At 41.1% G+C, this 14776-nt stretch overlaps 1 protein-coding gene across 1 annotated transcript in view; it reads left to right on the top strand.

Moving 5' to 3' along the window:
- The window catches only part of SLC1A7 (solute carrier family 1 member 7), a 49506-nt gene that overhangs the window by 21173 nt on the left and 13557 nt on the right, over positions 1–14776 (top strand). Inside the window, 4 exon segments of the mRNA XM_035538038.1 lie at positions 6985–7027; positions 7634–7853; positions 10705–10804; positions 11812–12054. Of these exon segments, the coding sequence (XP_035393931.1) occupies positions 6985–7027; positions 7634–7853; positions 10705–10804; positions 11812–12054 (606 nt within the window).

The following is a 14776-nucleotide window of genomic DNA, read 5'->3' as shown; positions in this document are numbered from 1 at the left end:
TTAAACTATGAAAGAACTTTTTTTAATAACCTTGGCCTACATTCTTCTACCTTTTACCAAAAGCCACTGTGTTACTTGGATAGAAATATTTATGTTTCCTGTGGCAAACTAGCCTTTTTTATTAGTTTCAAACTGCCAGTTTTCTTCTATCTCACAAAACAAGCCTGGTGACAGCACTGTTGAACACTGTATGTGACCAGATGTTCTCTTCTGGTTAATTTTTAAGCACTTCAAGCTGCTCAGAATCCCAATCCTCAAGTATTTACAAAGGCCTCTGAAGCCCCTACATGTGTGGTTCCTATCTGGCATAAAAGGAAACCAACATGGAAAAAGAGATAATTCCATTATGAAGATGATGACTGGGAGATGGAACGCAAAGTGGACTTTTTTGCCCTCTGGTCACAGAGTGGGAGATACATGAGGGCCAGGAGTTAAAACTGCATTAGGAAATCTTCAGCCCTAAAGGGGAAATTGTTCATTCTCCTGAAAACTGGCCTGGACGTGTTCTGATATGGATGAACACCTGTCATTAAATGATTTTGCTTTCCTCAAACAATAGTGCGTATGTGTTGGGCCTGTCATGCTACTTTTGATATGATTCAACCTTTTCAAGATTCTTAAAAATGCGATGCACTTGTGTTTCTACCCCAAAGAATGAGTTTCTTGGAAAGTCATAGCACTGTTAGAGCTGTGTCATGACCTTGTCTTTGAGAAGAAGCAGAGTAAGGAGGTTCACCCTCCAGATCCCTTCCTGGAACTGAAATACCATGCAATAATGTCCCCTTCAGGACAGATAACAGGTCTGTTTGTCAAAATGACTCTATAATATTAGTCCTGCCTTGATCTGCAAAAAGACAAGCAAGACACAATGGCTTAGTCCTGATTAGTGATTTTTGCATTCTGTTAGTATCTTTTATCACAATAATGAGGATTTAAATGCTTTTGATTTGCAGACGTGTACTTTGGTCCATTTAGCAGGGACTAGTGTGGTTGATATTAAGAACAGATTTCCTAGAGAGGTGGTTGATGACCCATGCCTGTCAGTGTTCAAGAGGCATTTGGACAATGCCCTAAATAATATGCTTTAAGTTTTGGCTAGCCCTGAAGTGGTCAGGCAGTTGGACTCAATGATCTTTATAGGTCCTCTCCAACCAAAATATTCTATTCTATTCTATTCTATTCTATTCTATTCTATTCTATTCTATTCTATTCTATTCTATTCTATTCCATTCCATTCCATTCCATTCCATTCCATTCCATTCCATTCCATTCCATTCCATTCCATTCCAAATGAGATGAGGCACTGGAGATGATTACTGATGTGCAACATGCACATGGACCCTGAGATAGGTAATTTGTTCAGTCTTGCTGAATTAAATTTTACCCTTGATTTCAGGAGTGCAACTGACATCAGCAGGAAGCTATTTCAGATGTATTCCTATATGGCTGAGGGCATGATTCATGGCTTATGTGGTACAGTAACAGTTGTCAGGAGTCTACACAGTTGATGATGAAGTCATCCACAGGAGAGTAAATGCAAATGAATTTTTGAGGTTAAGGGAATGTCATTGAGAAGTAAGAGGCACCTGACATGAGACTCTAGTAAATAAGAACTATAGTGCTGTTCATTCTTCTGCAGAGCTGTAAGACCTGGAAACTTCATAGTTTTCATGTCAACTATTCAGACTCCATTTTTACTGTCTCTGTACCCTTGCTGTACTGAATACTGTCAAATATGCAGCCTTAAAACAATGTTCTTTCAAGCTCAGCTATATTAGTTCTTACGTGAGAAATATAGGACAGAGAGCAGAGTGTCCTAAATGGTTTTATGTCCAATGCAAATATAGGCCAGTAAAATATTACGAGGACAAGTATGTTGCAAAAAAAAACCCAACAAAACAGGTGGCTTTAATTCCACAGCCTGGGAGACTGCAGCCAACGACTGCCTGGTGTGGCAGGGATTAAGTACTGATAACATCAAAGTCTGACAGCAAAACCAGATTGCTGCTGCAGAGCAGAGTGCCCCAGAGGGAATGGGTGTTCTGAATCAAGGAAACAACATCTGCTGTACCTGCGGCTGCTGGCCTAATTTCTTATTAAAAAGGTCTGTAAAAACTGAATGCCTTGAGTCAACAGATGGTGTAGTCAGAACTCCAAATGAGTATTTCAGATATTCAGTAGTGTAATTGCAGCAAGAATTTGGCCTAGTATTTGTAATAGGAGTTATGCAGGAGCCATCAAACTATCCCGATAGCTGTACACTTGTGTTCTGTGGACAGTTCTGTTAAAAGCATGAGCAGTAGAACCGTGTAACAGTGGTGATGATATTTGTCCCGCTCACTTCTCAGAGCCAGCAGCCTTCTGAAGAGAGACAGAGGGCGCCCACACACAGAGGGGCACAGGGGGCAGTGCCAAGGCATGGCCTGAGCTGCAAAAGGACTTCCTAAAACAATTCAGCTTCCTAAAGCAGCAGAAAACTAAGGGAGCAAAAATGAGTGAATAGTACTATTTGCTAGATTAATTTCTGGGAGACAATGGAGAAGGGAAAAAGACCTCTCGTTTTTGGCAGTGGCAAGGTACCAAATAGTCCTATGTGTATTAAAAGCTGCACCCTTAGAGCATCTCCTTAGACCCACTGCTGTCTGTACTTGCTACAAGTCTTCAAGTTTTTCTTCAAATTCCATGGCTACCAAATTGCAGAGCATGTCTTGCCTTAGTCATACATACACATTTCTAACTCTTGATAGCTCCTTATGTCTGAATCCTCTTACCCCATAAAAGAATGAGGGAAGGACTCCAAAATTTGCTAGTGGAATGAACCATCCTGTGCGTCACAGCAGGATGTAGTCAAAGGAGGTGTTTAGTAGGTTACTTGTCTGCATATGCTGCTATCACAGCAAATGCAGGCCAGGCATGTCATCTGTGGCTCAACAGCTCATGGTCTGTCGAAAGTTCACTGACTTGATATTGAAATTTCATCTATGTTCACTCTTCTAACCTGTATTGAACACTCCCGCTTTGTCTGGCGGAATTCTTGAAGCAGAAGATGCTCTGGGAAATGCATCTTGTGTTCTTCCTCAGGGCAGACAGTATTTTTCTCTTAATTTTTTTTATGTAACCAGAAACCATATGTCTGTTTCTGTTTTACAACTGCATCCTTGTCTTAGACCTAAATTTATCTACATTCCACACCAGCCTCACTCACTGTTATGTACCATGTTTAATTCCCTATTATTACGTGAAATTATTTTTGCCAGGAATGTTGAATTGTGCCGCCGAGGTTAGAGACAATTGCTTGTACTACAGAAGTGAATCCCAGATCACTGTTTCACGCAGTGTTATTTTGTGTCCTGTATCTTGTGAGCAATTTGAAAGCAAAGCTGCAAATTTAGAAATATTTTATCTGCTTAGTTGTTTTAATTGAATAAACTTAAGAGCATTTATAGGTGGTGACAGCAATGAGTACCTCAGCTTGAATTATTACTTCTTAAGTACTGACAGTGTCTTTAATACAATATATGCCAGTGATAAACCAGTACCTGTTCCAAGTAGAGGGACAGCCTCACTTTATGATCCTGATACCAGACCCATGTGGGTAGATCTTCATCCTTGTGCAGAATCGCAGTGAAGCTAGTAGGGATCTGCAGAGGCCAATCTGACTACAGGTTGGATGCCTGGAAGACAGGCAGGCAAATATCAACATGCAGCAAAATGTTCCCCTAAAGCCAGAATTCATCAACTTTTCTGAAGACACCTAACTGAACAAACAAACACTCCCAGTAATCTCCCATCTCTTTGTGCCAGTTTGATACTTTCTTCTCATCATTTGTTTTGGTCCATTACAGTTCTCTTCCACGAATTGCTCTCTTGAATGTTTTTAATTAACAAAACTAAATTTTGGCTAATACTGGATTTTTTCAATCCAAGTAAACCAGCTTAAAATAAAAAATAAGCCGAAGTTCTGGCAAACACATTCAGGTCAGCCTTCACTAGATAAATTGTGTAACTTTGGTAGGCTAGTCTCAAAGACTGGATCACAGTGCATAATATATTAAAAAATATTGGGAGAATTCCAGCATCCAGTATTAAGTGGTTAGTTGTAATTCCTGCAGGATAAAGAATGATAAAGAAACAAAATGCTTTAATCCTCCACAAATTTCTCTAACATTTAATCTAGCTACTAACCATATGATATTCCCTTTCTCAAGCAGTCTCAATTTGTTCTTAATTCTTCTAATTAAGACTATAAAACTGGGACAGAAAACAGAAATCATCGGCAATTAAAGTCATATTTCTTTGTAAAGCTTTGTCTTACACATGACATTCACAGTCAGATCTAAGCAGGACTGCTCAGTGTGATTCTTTCTATGCTTTCAGCATAATTCACATTCTCACAGCAGGTTACAACACAATTACCACACTACCACTTCGTACTCCTACAGAACCTTTCTTCTAATCATCTCAAATCATAAAACAAATGTGATTTTATATTACTGAAGCCTTTAACGATGTCGAAGCAGAATCCCCTTACGAGGCATAATAAGGCAGTAATGAACTTTTCAGTGCTTCCCTCTCCTATAAACATCCTCTCTGTCTCTCCCAGGTCCAGCTCCATCCAGCTGTTCCTCCCTTAGTCCCCAGCCGCAGCCAAGCTCCTGGGGCTCAGGCAAAAGGTTGTGTCTGCATCTGATAGGAAAGCGATGCACAGCTGGCTGTTGTCTGCCTTGATTTGGCTACAGATTTGACACTTGAACCAGGGAATGATCAGCTTTTATGGAAGCTTTGCAGAGATAACTCAGTTGATGGCAGTACAGCAGCACAGCACTGCTTACAGTGGTGTAGGGAGCGTTGTTCATCGCTAACCGCATTGCTGCACAGTGAGTGTCTTAAACCAAGTCACTGCAATTAAATGACTGTGTACAGAGGGACTGCATTCCTTTAACTAAACCTTGCAAAGTAAGCCTTATGATAAGTTGCTTTCATGGCTGCTGCCTTCTGATCTCTGGTCTCTATAGAGCACAGGCATCATCATGCCTGGGGCTCTTAAGCAGGACTGGTGAAAAGGAAGAAGACATTGGCAGTGTACAACGCAGCCAGGAGGTGCTGCGATCCCTCAGTGATGCCAGGTGGCACATCAGGCTGCGAGGGACAGGTCGTCTCAGCTGTTTCCCCTTCACCGAGGAGAGAAAGGGCCAGGAGAGTTAAAAAAAGAGTAACTGAAGTGCTGCGCATCAACCTCATAGCCTGCCTGTATAGCACTAAAGTTTGCCCTAGAGCAACAGCCTTACCAAAATGACAAATTATTTCTTTATGTGGTTTGTCTGCTCTCACATAGCAGGCCAACAAAATAACTCATTTTCAATCTTCTGCTTCAGTCATCAGACAGTACTGCTCCCCTGCAACTCCTTCTGCTTGACCCTGCAAAGGATAATTAATTATCTGTTTGTAGCAGTTGCTCTGTCTGAGGATGCTGAAACAGATTCTCTCTCTTATACGTCATAATTTGAGATGCAACCATAATGTCACATCGTTATGACTTAAAAGAGCAATAAAATCATTCTTTCTAAGCCAGTGCTGCACAGGATGCTCTTGCCATGACTCCACTTGGCAGCACACAAATGCTGCTGCTGCAAGAGGAAAGCAGATCTGCAAAATGTCTCAGGGCGGCATGCATTTACCCGTGTATGCGTGCAGCAGTTCTCCTTGCAATGAGAACACGCTTTTCACATATACTTAAATGATGTCCTGTCTTGAGGCTTGAGTTGGAATTTCAATAAAAAGTCCTTTGGTTAGAGAATTCAGGATAATTCAGAAATTATTCTCTTTGCATAAGGTTCTGTATATGAAAGCACAGAATTGGGCCATAGGGTGTCACTGTCTTCTCCCTCTAGCTTCAGAAGCTTTGTGCTGAAAATAAGTCAGTTCTGTTAGGTCCTATTTGAGTGATCAGATAAATCTTGATTCCTAAACAGTACCTGGAAATATATGACTTTTTAGCTTTTTTGCCCTACTGCACTATGATTCCTCTTTGAAGCCTGTAGAGGGTGTGCTCTCCATTTCGAATTAGGATCGAATGTCTTTCTACAAGGTAATAATCTAGCTCAAACACAAGTTACAAATTAGCTCCAGATACTATTGGGTGAAATGTCATGGTCTGAGATACACTGAAAGTCAGAAAAGTAATAGCAAGAGTCCCTTTTGGAATTAAAAATCTATTAACCTCACTTCAAATCTCACTGTATGTTCATTGTTTTCCATTGTAGCTCGGCTGTGAGCAAAGATGAAACTCTTTGCCTCACATCAATCTCTTATTCTGAAGCCTCAGAACCATATTAAAAGAGACTGTACAGCTGTAGTCCCGATTCTTTTAATCAGGGATCAGATCCTCTGTTTGAAAAGCAAACTGTTCTTGACCAAACCTCTGCAAAGTCTACATCACTTCTAACTGTAGTGATAAAAGTGTATCAGGACATTACTGTAGTATGTAGTTCATGAGTCATCTCAAAGCAGTGATCAGAAGTCCCAAAACAGATTACAGCACCCAGGGATCCCAGGAATACATCCCTAAACTCTGCCTCTGCCTTGAACAGCTCATTATCCAAATAAGCGAGACAAAATACAGAATAAAGAAATATTTGTCTCCACAGTTAGCAGACGGCGAAGGGAATGACAGCAATTACGTTGTCCCAATTATGAGATGGAGACAGTGGCAGAGCCAGAAAGTGAAACTAGAGCTCCTGGGTCTCACTCCAGGTATTTCAAAGTGAGTTCCCAAACTTTCATTCTGAGGACCCGTCCCTCTGGTGTGCTTTGCTGAGTTAGTTACAACGGTATGGCATGAGGGGGAGAGTGGCAGCCTTCCCCACCCATTCAGCCCTTGCTCTTTAGGAGGGTAAATAAGTAATATATTGTGCAAGGCCTGAGACCCAGGGAACAGAAATTGCCTGCAGTCCCATAGAAATGATTTTATTTGTTCATTTCTAGGAACATGTTTCCAGCCAACCTTGTTGAGGCCACATTCAAGCAGGTAAGTGGTTACAGTTCTGTTACCAGTGAAGAGATGAGCCAACATCATAGAGGGATGTAGACGTATCTTTGTAAAGCAGAATCCAGATACAGACACTGTATTATGTCATATACTATTAGTACCTTGAGCATTTAGGAATTCATGAGTGTTTCCATTATCCTTAGCAGCCTACAACTAGTAGGTCAAAGTTATTTGAATAGTCCAGAAAGGTAAAGAGAACCTCTTTACCTTTTTGCCTCCTCTTTTACCTCTTTGCCTCCCACCTGGAGCGAAGCTGTGGCATGGGTCAGGCAACGGCTATGTTCTTTTGCCATTTGTTTATCAAAAGAAACCTTTACGAGTTTACATTTTTGTTAGAGCATAGCATTCCAAGCTTTATTTTGAGATACCATGTAAACAGCAATTTTACAAGCCTCAAACTCTTTTGAGATTCAAAAAATTCAACTTTTCTTACAGATTTTAGCAGCATAGGGATAGAAGCTGTCTTTCTTTTCATGCTTGTCCCTCTAACATGCAGCCTTATTTAACAAAGCACTTTGGAGGTCTCATTTAACTATTAGTTCCTGCTGGGATATTATAGTAAAAAAATACTTTGTTTTCTTTCAGTATCGCACCAAGAGCATTCCCATCATTAAATCTAACAAAGCATCATCTGAAAGCGCAACTCGTCGCATTATAATATATGGAGTCCAGGATGAGAATGGATCCAACGTCCAGAATTTTGCCTTGGATATCACTCCCCCACCTGAAGTGATTTACAAATCAGAACCAGGCACTAGTGACGGCATGAATGTGCTAGGGATTGTGATATTCTCTGCAACAATGGGTAGGTTTCAGACATGTTTGGCTTGCAATAATCCAAGTATCCATTAAGAGAAAAAGATAGGGGTTGGTTGTTCTGTTTCTGGAATAAGAATAACCTGCTCCCAGACCAGGTCCTTCATTAAAGTTCCCCCCACCAAGCAGTAAATGATTTTTGCCCTGGAATCTGCCCCGTCTGCTGTTCTTATCCATTCTTAATTGCATTTTATCACATTATTAGCGTAGAACATAACCGTCACCTATGTTGAAGCACAATTCAGATTATAAGTCTCAGAGATAAGACGGATAAGTGAGTTACAGATGAATAGTGTTTTATCAGTTTTAAACCCATGGATTCTCTCTTTGATTGGAACTTCTTAATTTTATTTTTTTTTCATCATGCAATGCTTATAGCAATGTACCTTTCAGTAGTTTAACTCAGTGGACTCTGAGAGATTATATCTAGCTAATTTATTCAGTTTCATTTGCTGGAGGAACTCGTTGGTCCCATGTTACTATGTGTGTTATATTACACTTGTGGATTTGGAAGAGGGAATTTAACCACTCCCTGAAATGTGCCTTAGTTAATGATGACAAAGGTAAGGTACTGATGATTATTACAAGAAAATGCTGATAAAATTTTCTTTATCTAAATTTCTTCTTGGAAGTTAATTTGGTCAGCGGAGGTAGTTCCATAAAACATCTTTGACTACATTTATTACATTACGGTTCATACCAGCAGAAGGGGTCAAAAATCAAGTCTGGAATTAGCAGATTTGTCTCTCTTTTTCAGTTTATCTAGTATGTGGTATTCCATATGCATCACTGCTGGAAATTGGCTGCCCCTCAGTTTGTAATATGTTATAGTTGATTCCCAAAGTACAATGTCACAGCAACCAATACTCCAGCCAAAAACTTTTGGATATGTATGAATTAATTACATGTGCTCATTAGGATCAAGGATGACTTTATACTTCTGAAAACCACTCACTGTGTTCCCAGAACTGAATGTATTACTGTTACCATGCCCTCACTCCTGCTGGCCTAGGGATCAAGAGATGGAAGCTGAGAGCCAGTTTCCTCCGGGCTGACACACAGAAAATGTTCTGCTGGTACTGCCACGTACACGACAGCCCTGGCTGCTGGGCCAGCTGCGACTGCAGTAGCTGCACGCAGACCTGAGACACTAAGTGCTCAAAACTTGTTGGACACTGGTGGCAATTTCAGATTGTCATTCCGAACAAAGGATGCAGCCAAGCATTTATCACTGCCTTCAGCTTTCTGCAGCTCTCCCCATCCAAAAAGGAAGCAATGGAACAGCAGAAGTGGCTTGAATCTCTAGGAAAGAAGGGCATCCTTCTGATGTTTTATTTACAGCAAAAAAATGTACACAGGCCTTGGTGCTTGGTAACAGTTCTGCTCACTTTGTTTTATTTGCACAAAGGTCTTTTTACACCATTTTGGCATAGAAAAATGGCATTAGGGTGGGTCTGAACTAGCTGATATTTAAGGTCCTTTCCAACCCAAACCACTCTAGTATTCTATGAGTTCTTATAATTTCTTTAAGACCCTTGAACAGCATCAGACTAGGATAAAGGGACTTAAGAACAACAGACTTGAGCCAACTCTCTTTTTCTTTTCCTGAAGCAGGAGGTGAATTTCTTAGTAACCTCAGTCCAGGAGTAAATCCTGTGCATGAATGACCGGATTTCTTTGCCAGGAATGCATTAAAATGGGGCACCTCTGGCAGGCAGAGTGTGAGGCAGAGAGGACCCAGGAAAAGCCCTGATGCTAGGCTGAGCTGTGACTAGCTATACTGCCTCGACTCACACAGCGTGCAGGAATTTCTGTTAGATATTATGACAAGTGGATAGCAGTTGAAACATCTGATCTTTTTCTTGGAGGAGCACACATTATGTATTCACTGCAAGGAAAATGTCTGCACTGAAATGGAGGCTGGTACACCAGGGATGCACACCAGAGACTCCAGTCCTGCCCACTCCCCTGCCTGACCCAGCAATAGCCACATGCTCAGATAGTACAGTGTTTTAAAGGACAATTTTCAGCTATTCCTGTAAAATAAAAGTGAAGGTGTTTCTTTTTTTTTTTTTTTTTGGCACTATACAGAATTAGTCATGTAAAACTGCCACTGACCAGGCAACAAGAGCTGAACTATATTAACACCCTGTTAGCAAAGATAACCACTATGCTTAATAAGAGCGGTGTTTTCCAGTGCAAAAATCACAGCTTAGATTAATATTACCAGGTTTATAAGCCCTCATCGTGAATGCACTGCCATTGTGAAATCACTGGATAAGAGAGCCAAGAGCCTCCCTCCCTGCCCCTGGCGGGGACTGCCCTGGGAGCGTTACTGCCCGAGTCTGGGCTCGCAAGCACAGACGTGGGCTCCGAGGGGCAGAGCCTGGGCTGCCACGCAGGGCAAGCATGCTGTGCACCCAGTGCAAGTGTCAGCGCAGAGCCCGCTCATTGCCCGCTGATTCCTCATGAAACTCCCTTCAAAGGCGTTTGGTGCCTCATTTGGTGCAGCTTGGTTTCGAAGTGCTTCCTCGAGCAATGAACTTGATCACTCAGAATCCTTTCAGGCAGTGATGGCAGAAGATTAACAGAGCAGTAAAATGATGGCTATTTATATGCACTATTGGAAGCTAACACTGTCTACAGAATATAGGGTTAGATGACACATCCCAAAGCTGTATTCTTTTCATTTCTGAGCATTGTCTATTCCTACGGCACGAAGATCTACATTCATCCAGCCACCTCCCATTTAGTTCACTTTGAGTTAGAGCAGGGAGTGAAAGCACTGGCGATTTGCATAAAGCACACGAGAATTTAAACCCAAATGCCTATGTTTGCAGGTATAATGTTGGGAAGAATGGGAAACAGTGGTGTTCCTTTGGTCAGCTTTTGTCAGTGTTTAAATGAATCTGTCATGAAGATAGTAGCAGTTGCTGTTTGGTAAGTAACAGTTTTTGTAAGAAAATATATATTTTTTTAACAGTAAAGAAAATTTTGAGAGGATACACAGACATAGCATAAACTTATTTCCAGGGAAATAATGAGAGTGAACTATCCTTAGTTTTGTGGGGCCCCACCATCTGAAGGAAGACATATAGACGTACATCCTGTCCCTAGCTTGTTCTGTCATTCTAACAGAGGCAACCTGTGTATCACTCCCAAATAATGAAGCACAGTATAGCTGTGTGTGTGTGCTGTACACGCTGGGGGATTATAATGCATCCAGCCCACACACGGGAGTATGATGAGCACCTCGGGCTGGTACTCCCATACTTTACAGCACTGCTCCACTAGAAATCCTAGCCTGTTTCAGCTTGCTCAAGCTAATGAGCCCTCAGGAGAGGACTGGGCTCCTGCGCTGACCTGAGGGTACCGCAGTCAGTGCAGTTACTGCTAGCTTGGCTGTCTCTGAGTAAACACCACAGTTCAGAAACTAGGTAGTCCTCTGCCCTGAATCAAACTCCCATGCAGTCCAAGAGCATGTCTAATGCATATTGGTAATTCTCCGATGTCTTCCAAAGGCCACATAAACATTTATTTAACAGCTTCCAACTAAAATCCCTGAACAATCACATCAGCACAAGCACGTGAGCAGAGCTTGGGATTCATTCCCCTGCTGCCAAGGAAATGACCTGCTTTAAGCTACTCAGAGCCTGCTTCTGAACCAAAACATTTTAAATTCATTCCTGATCAGCACCATAACCTCAGCGGTGCTGAGGGGTACCCCACACAAAGGGGTATTCAGCCTGGCTCTTCGGGCACACTCCTTGAGTGTGAGACAGGGGCTTGAACCCACCTGGTCTGACAAAACAACCGAGCCCAACCATGCCACTTCTGGGCATGCTGCTTCTGCTGCACTGCTAGTGGGGGTACAGGAGATTTCCATCGCACACTGCTTGGTGGAAGTGAATTATCTCCTAGTACTGACTGTCCTTCTTTTTGCTCAGGTACTTTCCCTTTGGAATTGTGTTCCTAATCGCGGGCAAAATCTTAGAAATGGATGACCCCTCAGCCATTGGGAAGAAGCTGGGTTTCTATGCCATTACCGTGGTGTGCGGCCTGGTTGTGCATGGGCTGTTCATCCTGCCAATGATGTACTTCTTTATCACCAAGAAGAATCCTATTGTCTTCATCAGAGGGATCCTTCAAGCCTTGCTCATTGCTTTGGCCACTCCTCCAGGTATCACCCAGTTTCTGGATGTGTCTCTCAACATTTGGAAGTTATGAGTGGGAGCTATTGGAAGTAACGTTTGTTACATTGTTTTGCCTCAGTTTAAAAAATATTGGACAAAAATGTTTTTTCTTAGAGGACTAGAAAGGAACTAAGGGTATTTTTCCATAAAAACAACTACTGTGTTTATACAAAGTTAATATATATTAAGGGACACACAGTTTGTCCAGACTATATTTTGGCATTAGTTCAGTCATATGGAAACATTTTACACTTTCAACTCATCTTAGTCTTTGATTTTGGGTACATTAAGAAAAGACTGTGGTTGCAAGCTATTGTCCAGCACTGGGAAAATATTCCGCTGTTCTACTCAAAGAACAATGTTTTTCACATCCTTTTTAGGGAGGGTGCCCAATGTGCTTTAACCATAGCTGAACAAAGGTACAGTGACATAGGAACCGCTTATGGGCTGGTTAAGAAAATGATCACCAACATAGATAGACTTGTGCTTAAGAAGTGCTTGAAAGGGCTGGAATTGATTTGTATGGAGTGCAGACAAGAATGACAACTAAATCACATTCCACGCCTGCTGATATCATATAGACAGTGTCATTGCATCTGTGGCTGGAGGCTTGTTACTCTGAAATAATGAGCAGCTGTACCTGGTGATTTTATGTAGTAATGAAAGCCACAGTACAAGCGGAAAATGCCAGGTAAATAGATCTCTTAGCACATCTTACATATTGTTTCTACTCTCAGTTGTAAAGGAAGAGGGCTGAAGAAAGGAAAAGATACCTTCTTTTATCTCAGCTTGATTTCCATTTTTGCTTTGCGTTTTTAAAGTTATCTACAGAGAGGCTGGAAAACAAAATTCCTATCCAATTTTGAAATGATGACAGCTGGTGACAAACACCTACCTTTGTCTACTTAATTTAGACTTCAAATTAGTCATTATTACAAAATCACTCATAAATTGTGAACATCTATTTGTAAAGAAATATATACTGAAAATAATAAAGGTTTTTATTAAACCAAAAATATTTATTCTTATTAACAATAATCATTGGGGAGTACTTCATCTAACTATACTTAAATGCTGATTTTGTCTTTCATCTTGCAATAATCTCTGGTATATACGTGTGAATCTCTGATAACTGATACAGCCTTTATGGCAATAGGATTGTATCAGCTTCTTATCCCTTGTGCTTCTAATCTTAGTTTTCCTGGTCACTTCCCAGCTCCTTGAGGAGGAATTCACGTAACCTCTCATCCTCCAGCGGAGTAACCCACGTAGAAATAAATGCAATTTGCAGTTGGGTAGGATTAGAGAAGGAAAAGGCGAGTGTGACATATGGGATAAAAAGTTCTGGGAAATTTTATTTACAATCAAAAGATTTAAATAACTTCTTTTAATAGTCAAGTAAGGGCTATTATGTAATCAGAGCATATGGATTTTTCGCATAGTGCTGATAAATAATTACATGGGTTTTGCACAAACTCAAACTCTTCTGCAATTATCTAAGTAAATACATACATGGAGAAGTAGTTGTATAAGTTCCCTGAACTCAGACTAGTTGATGTCATTCACTTTCACTATAATTTTCTGCCAAACATTTCTGTTACAAAACGTTATCTTGCAATGCGGTAATTATAGTCAATGCTAAAAGAGCAATAATCTCTCTTTCACTGAAGGGACAATGCAAAAGAGAAAAAAAAAAAGAGAAAAAAGTTGCACCAGACCTGTGCCAGACTTGGGAGGGAAAAGAACCTAAAACTTTTATCCCTGCTCCACTGACCTGACTAGGCTCATTATTCCCTTATGGTTCTAACGAGGTCCAACAAGGTAATTTGGGGCAGGAAGGGCATATGCAGATGGCTCTTTCATGAATATACTTAAAGTGGTTAGAGAAGAAGTAAGCAGAGCAGAAGGAATATATGGGAATTAAAAGAAAGGAGAGGAGGGAGTGATTATTTCAGTATAGTTGGAAGGAACTGGCTTTCCACTATGTTTCGCTTAACAAGGTGTTTTCAAATTTAGTAGTTTCCTCCAAACTGACCTATAAAGAGCAACATACTGTGAGATACAAAGTTAAGAAAAAAAAAATACGTGCTGGGTGGTGTTTTAAACTCTAATTAGGCTTAAATAATTAGGACAGGCTTTTTTATTAGAACATAAAAAGCTTGTAGCTTGTGATGTCGTCACATCCCCACAATCAAGTAAGATGTTAATTTTACACTCAAAGATGCTAGTGTTGGAAAAGACTCGTCAGGTTCACGTTTGACACACTTGACTATCTGCTCTGCTCTCTCTAAGAGTTCTGTTTCTGAAGAACCTTTCTGAATCCTTAAGTTTTTTCTCCATCCCCAGTTCGTTATTCTGCACGCCGAGGTGCGAGTGCCCGCTCACAGTGGGGAAGGCCAGGAATTCTCCTTTCCTGTGCTCCTGCGCTAGCTTCAACATCCCAGTGCAGACTGCCAGGAGAGAGCCCCTACCTTGGAGATATTGAGGATGTTGAGATAGTACTCTCTCCCCTTCCACTGTGCAAGGAACAGTTGTGTATATATAGGCACTGAGCAGGTGTAGTTTGGGAACAGCTCTGGCACCAGCTGGTAGCTTGGCTGTCAGCAGTCACCAGCAGGACTTGCTACCAGAAGAGATTTAGGACCTTTATCAGCAGAAGCAGATGTACTACCAAAGCTAAGACAAGCCACGAGGAATGGTTCTGAAATTCCAGCTTTGG

The sequence above is a fragment of the Cygnus atratus genome, chromosome 8, assembly GCF_013377495.2.
Source record: "Cygnus atratus isolate AKBS03 ecotype Queensland, Australia chromosome 8, CAtr_DNAZoo_HiC_assembly, whole genome shotgun sequence".
In the NCBI taxonomy this organism is placed as follows: Eukaryota; Metazoa; Chordata; class Aves; order Anseriformes; family Anatidae; genus Cygnus; species Cygnus atratus.
This window is presented reverse-complemented; position numbering and strand designations above follow the sequence as displayed.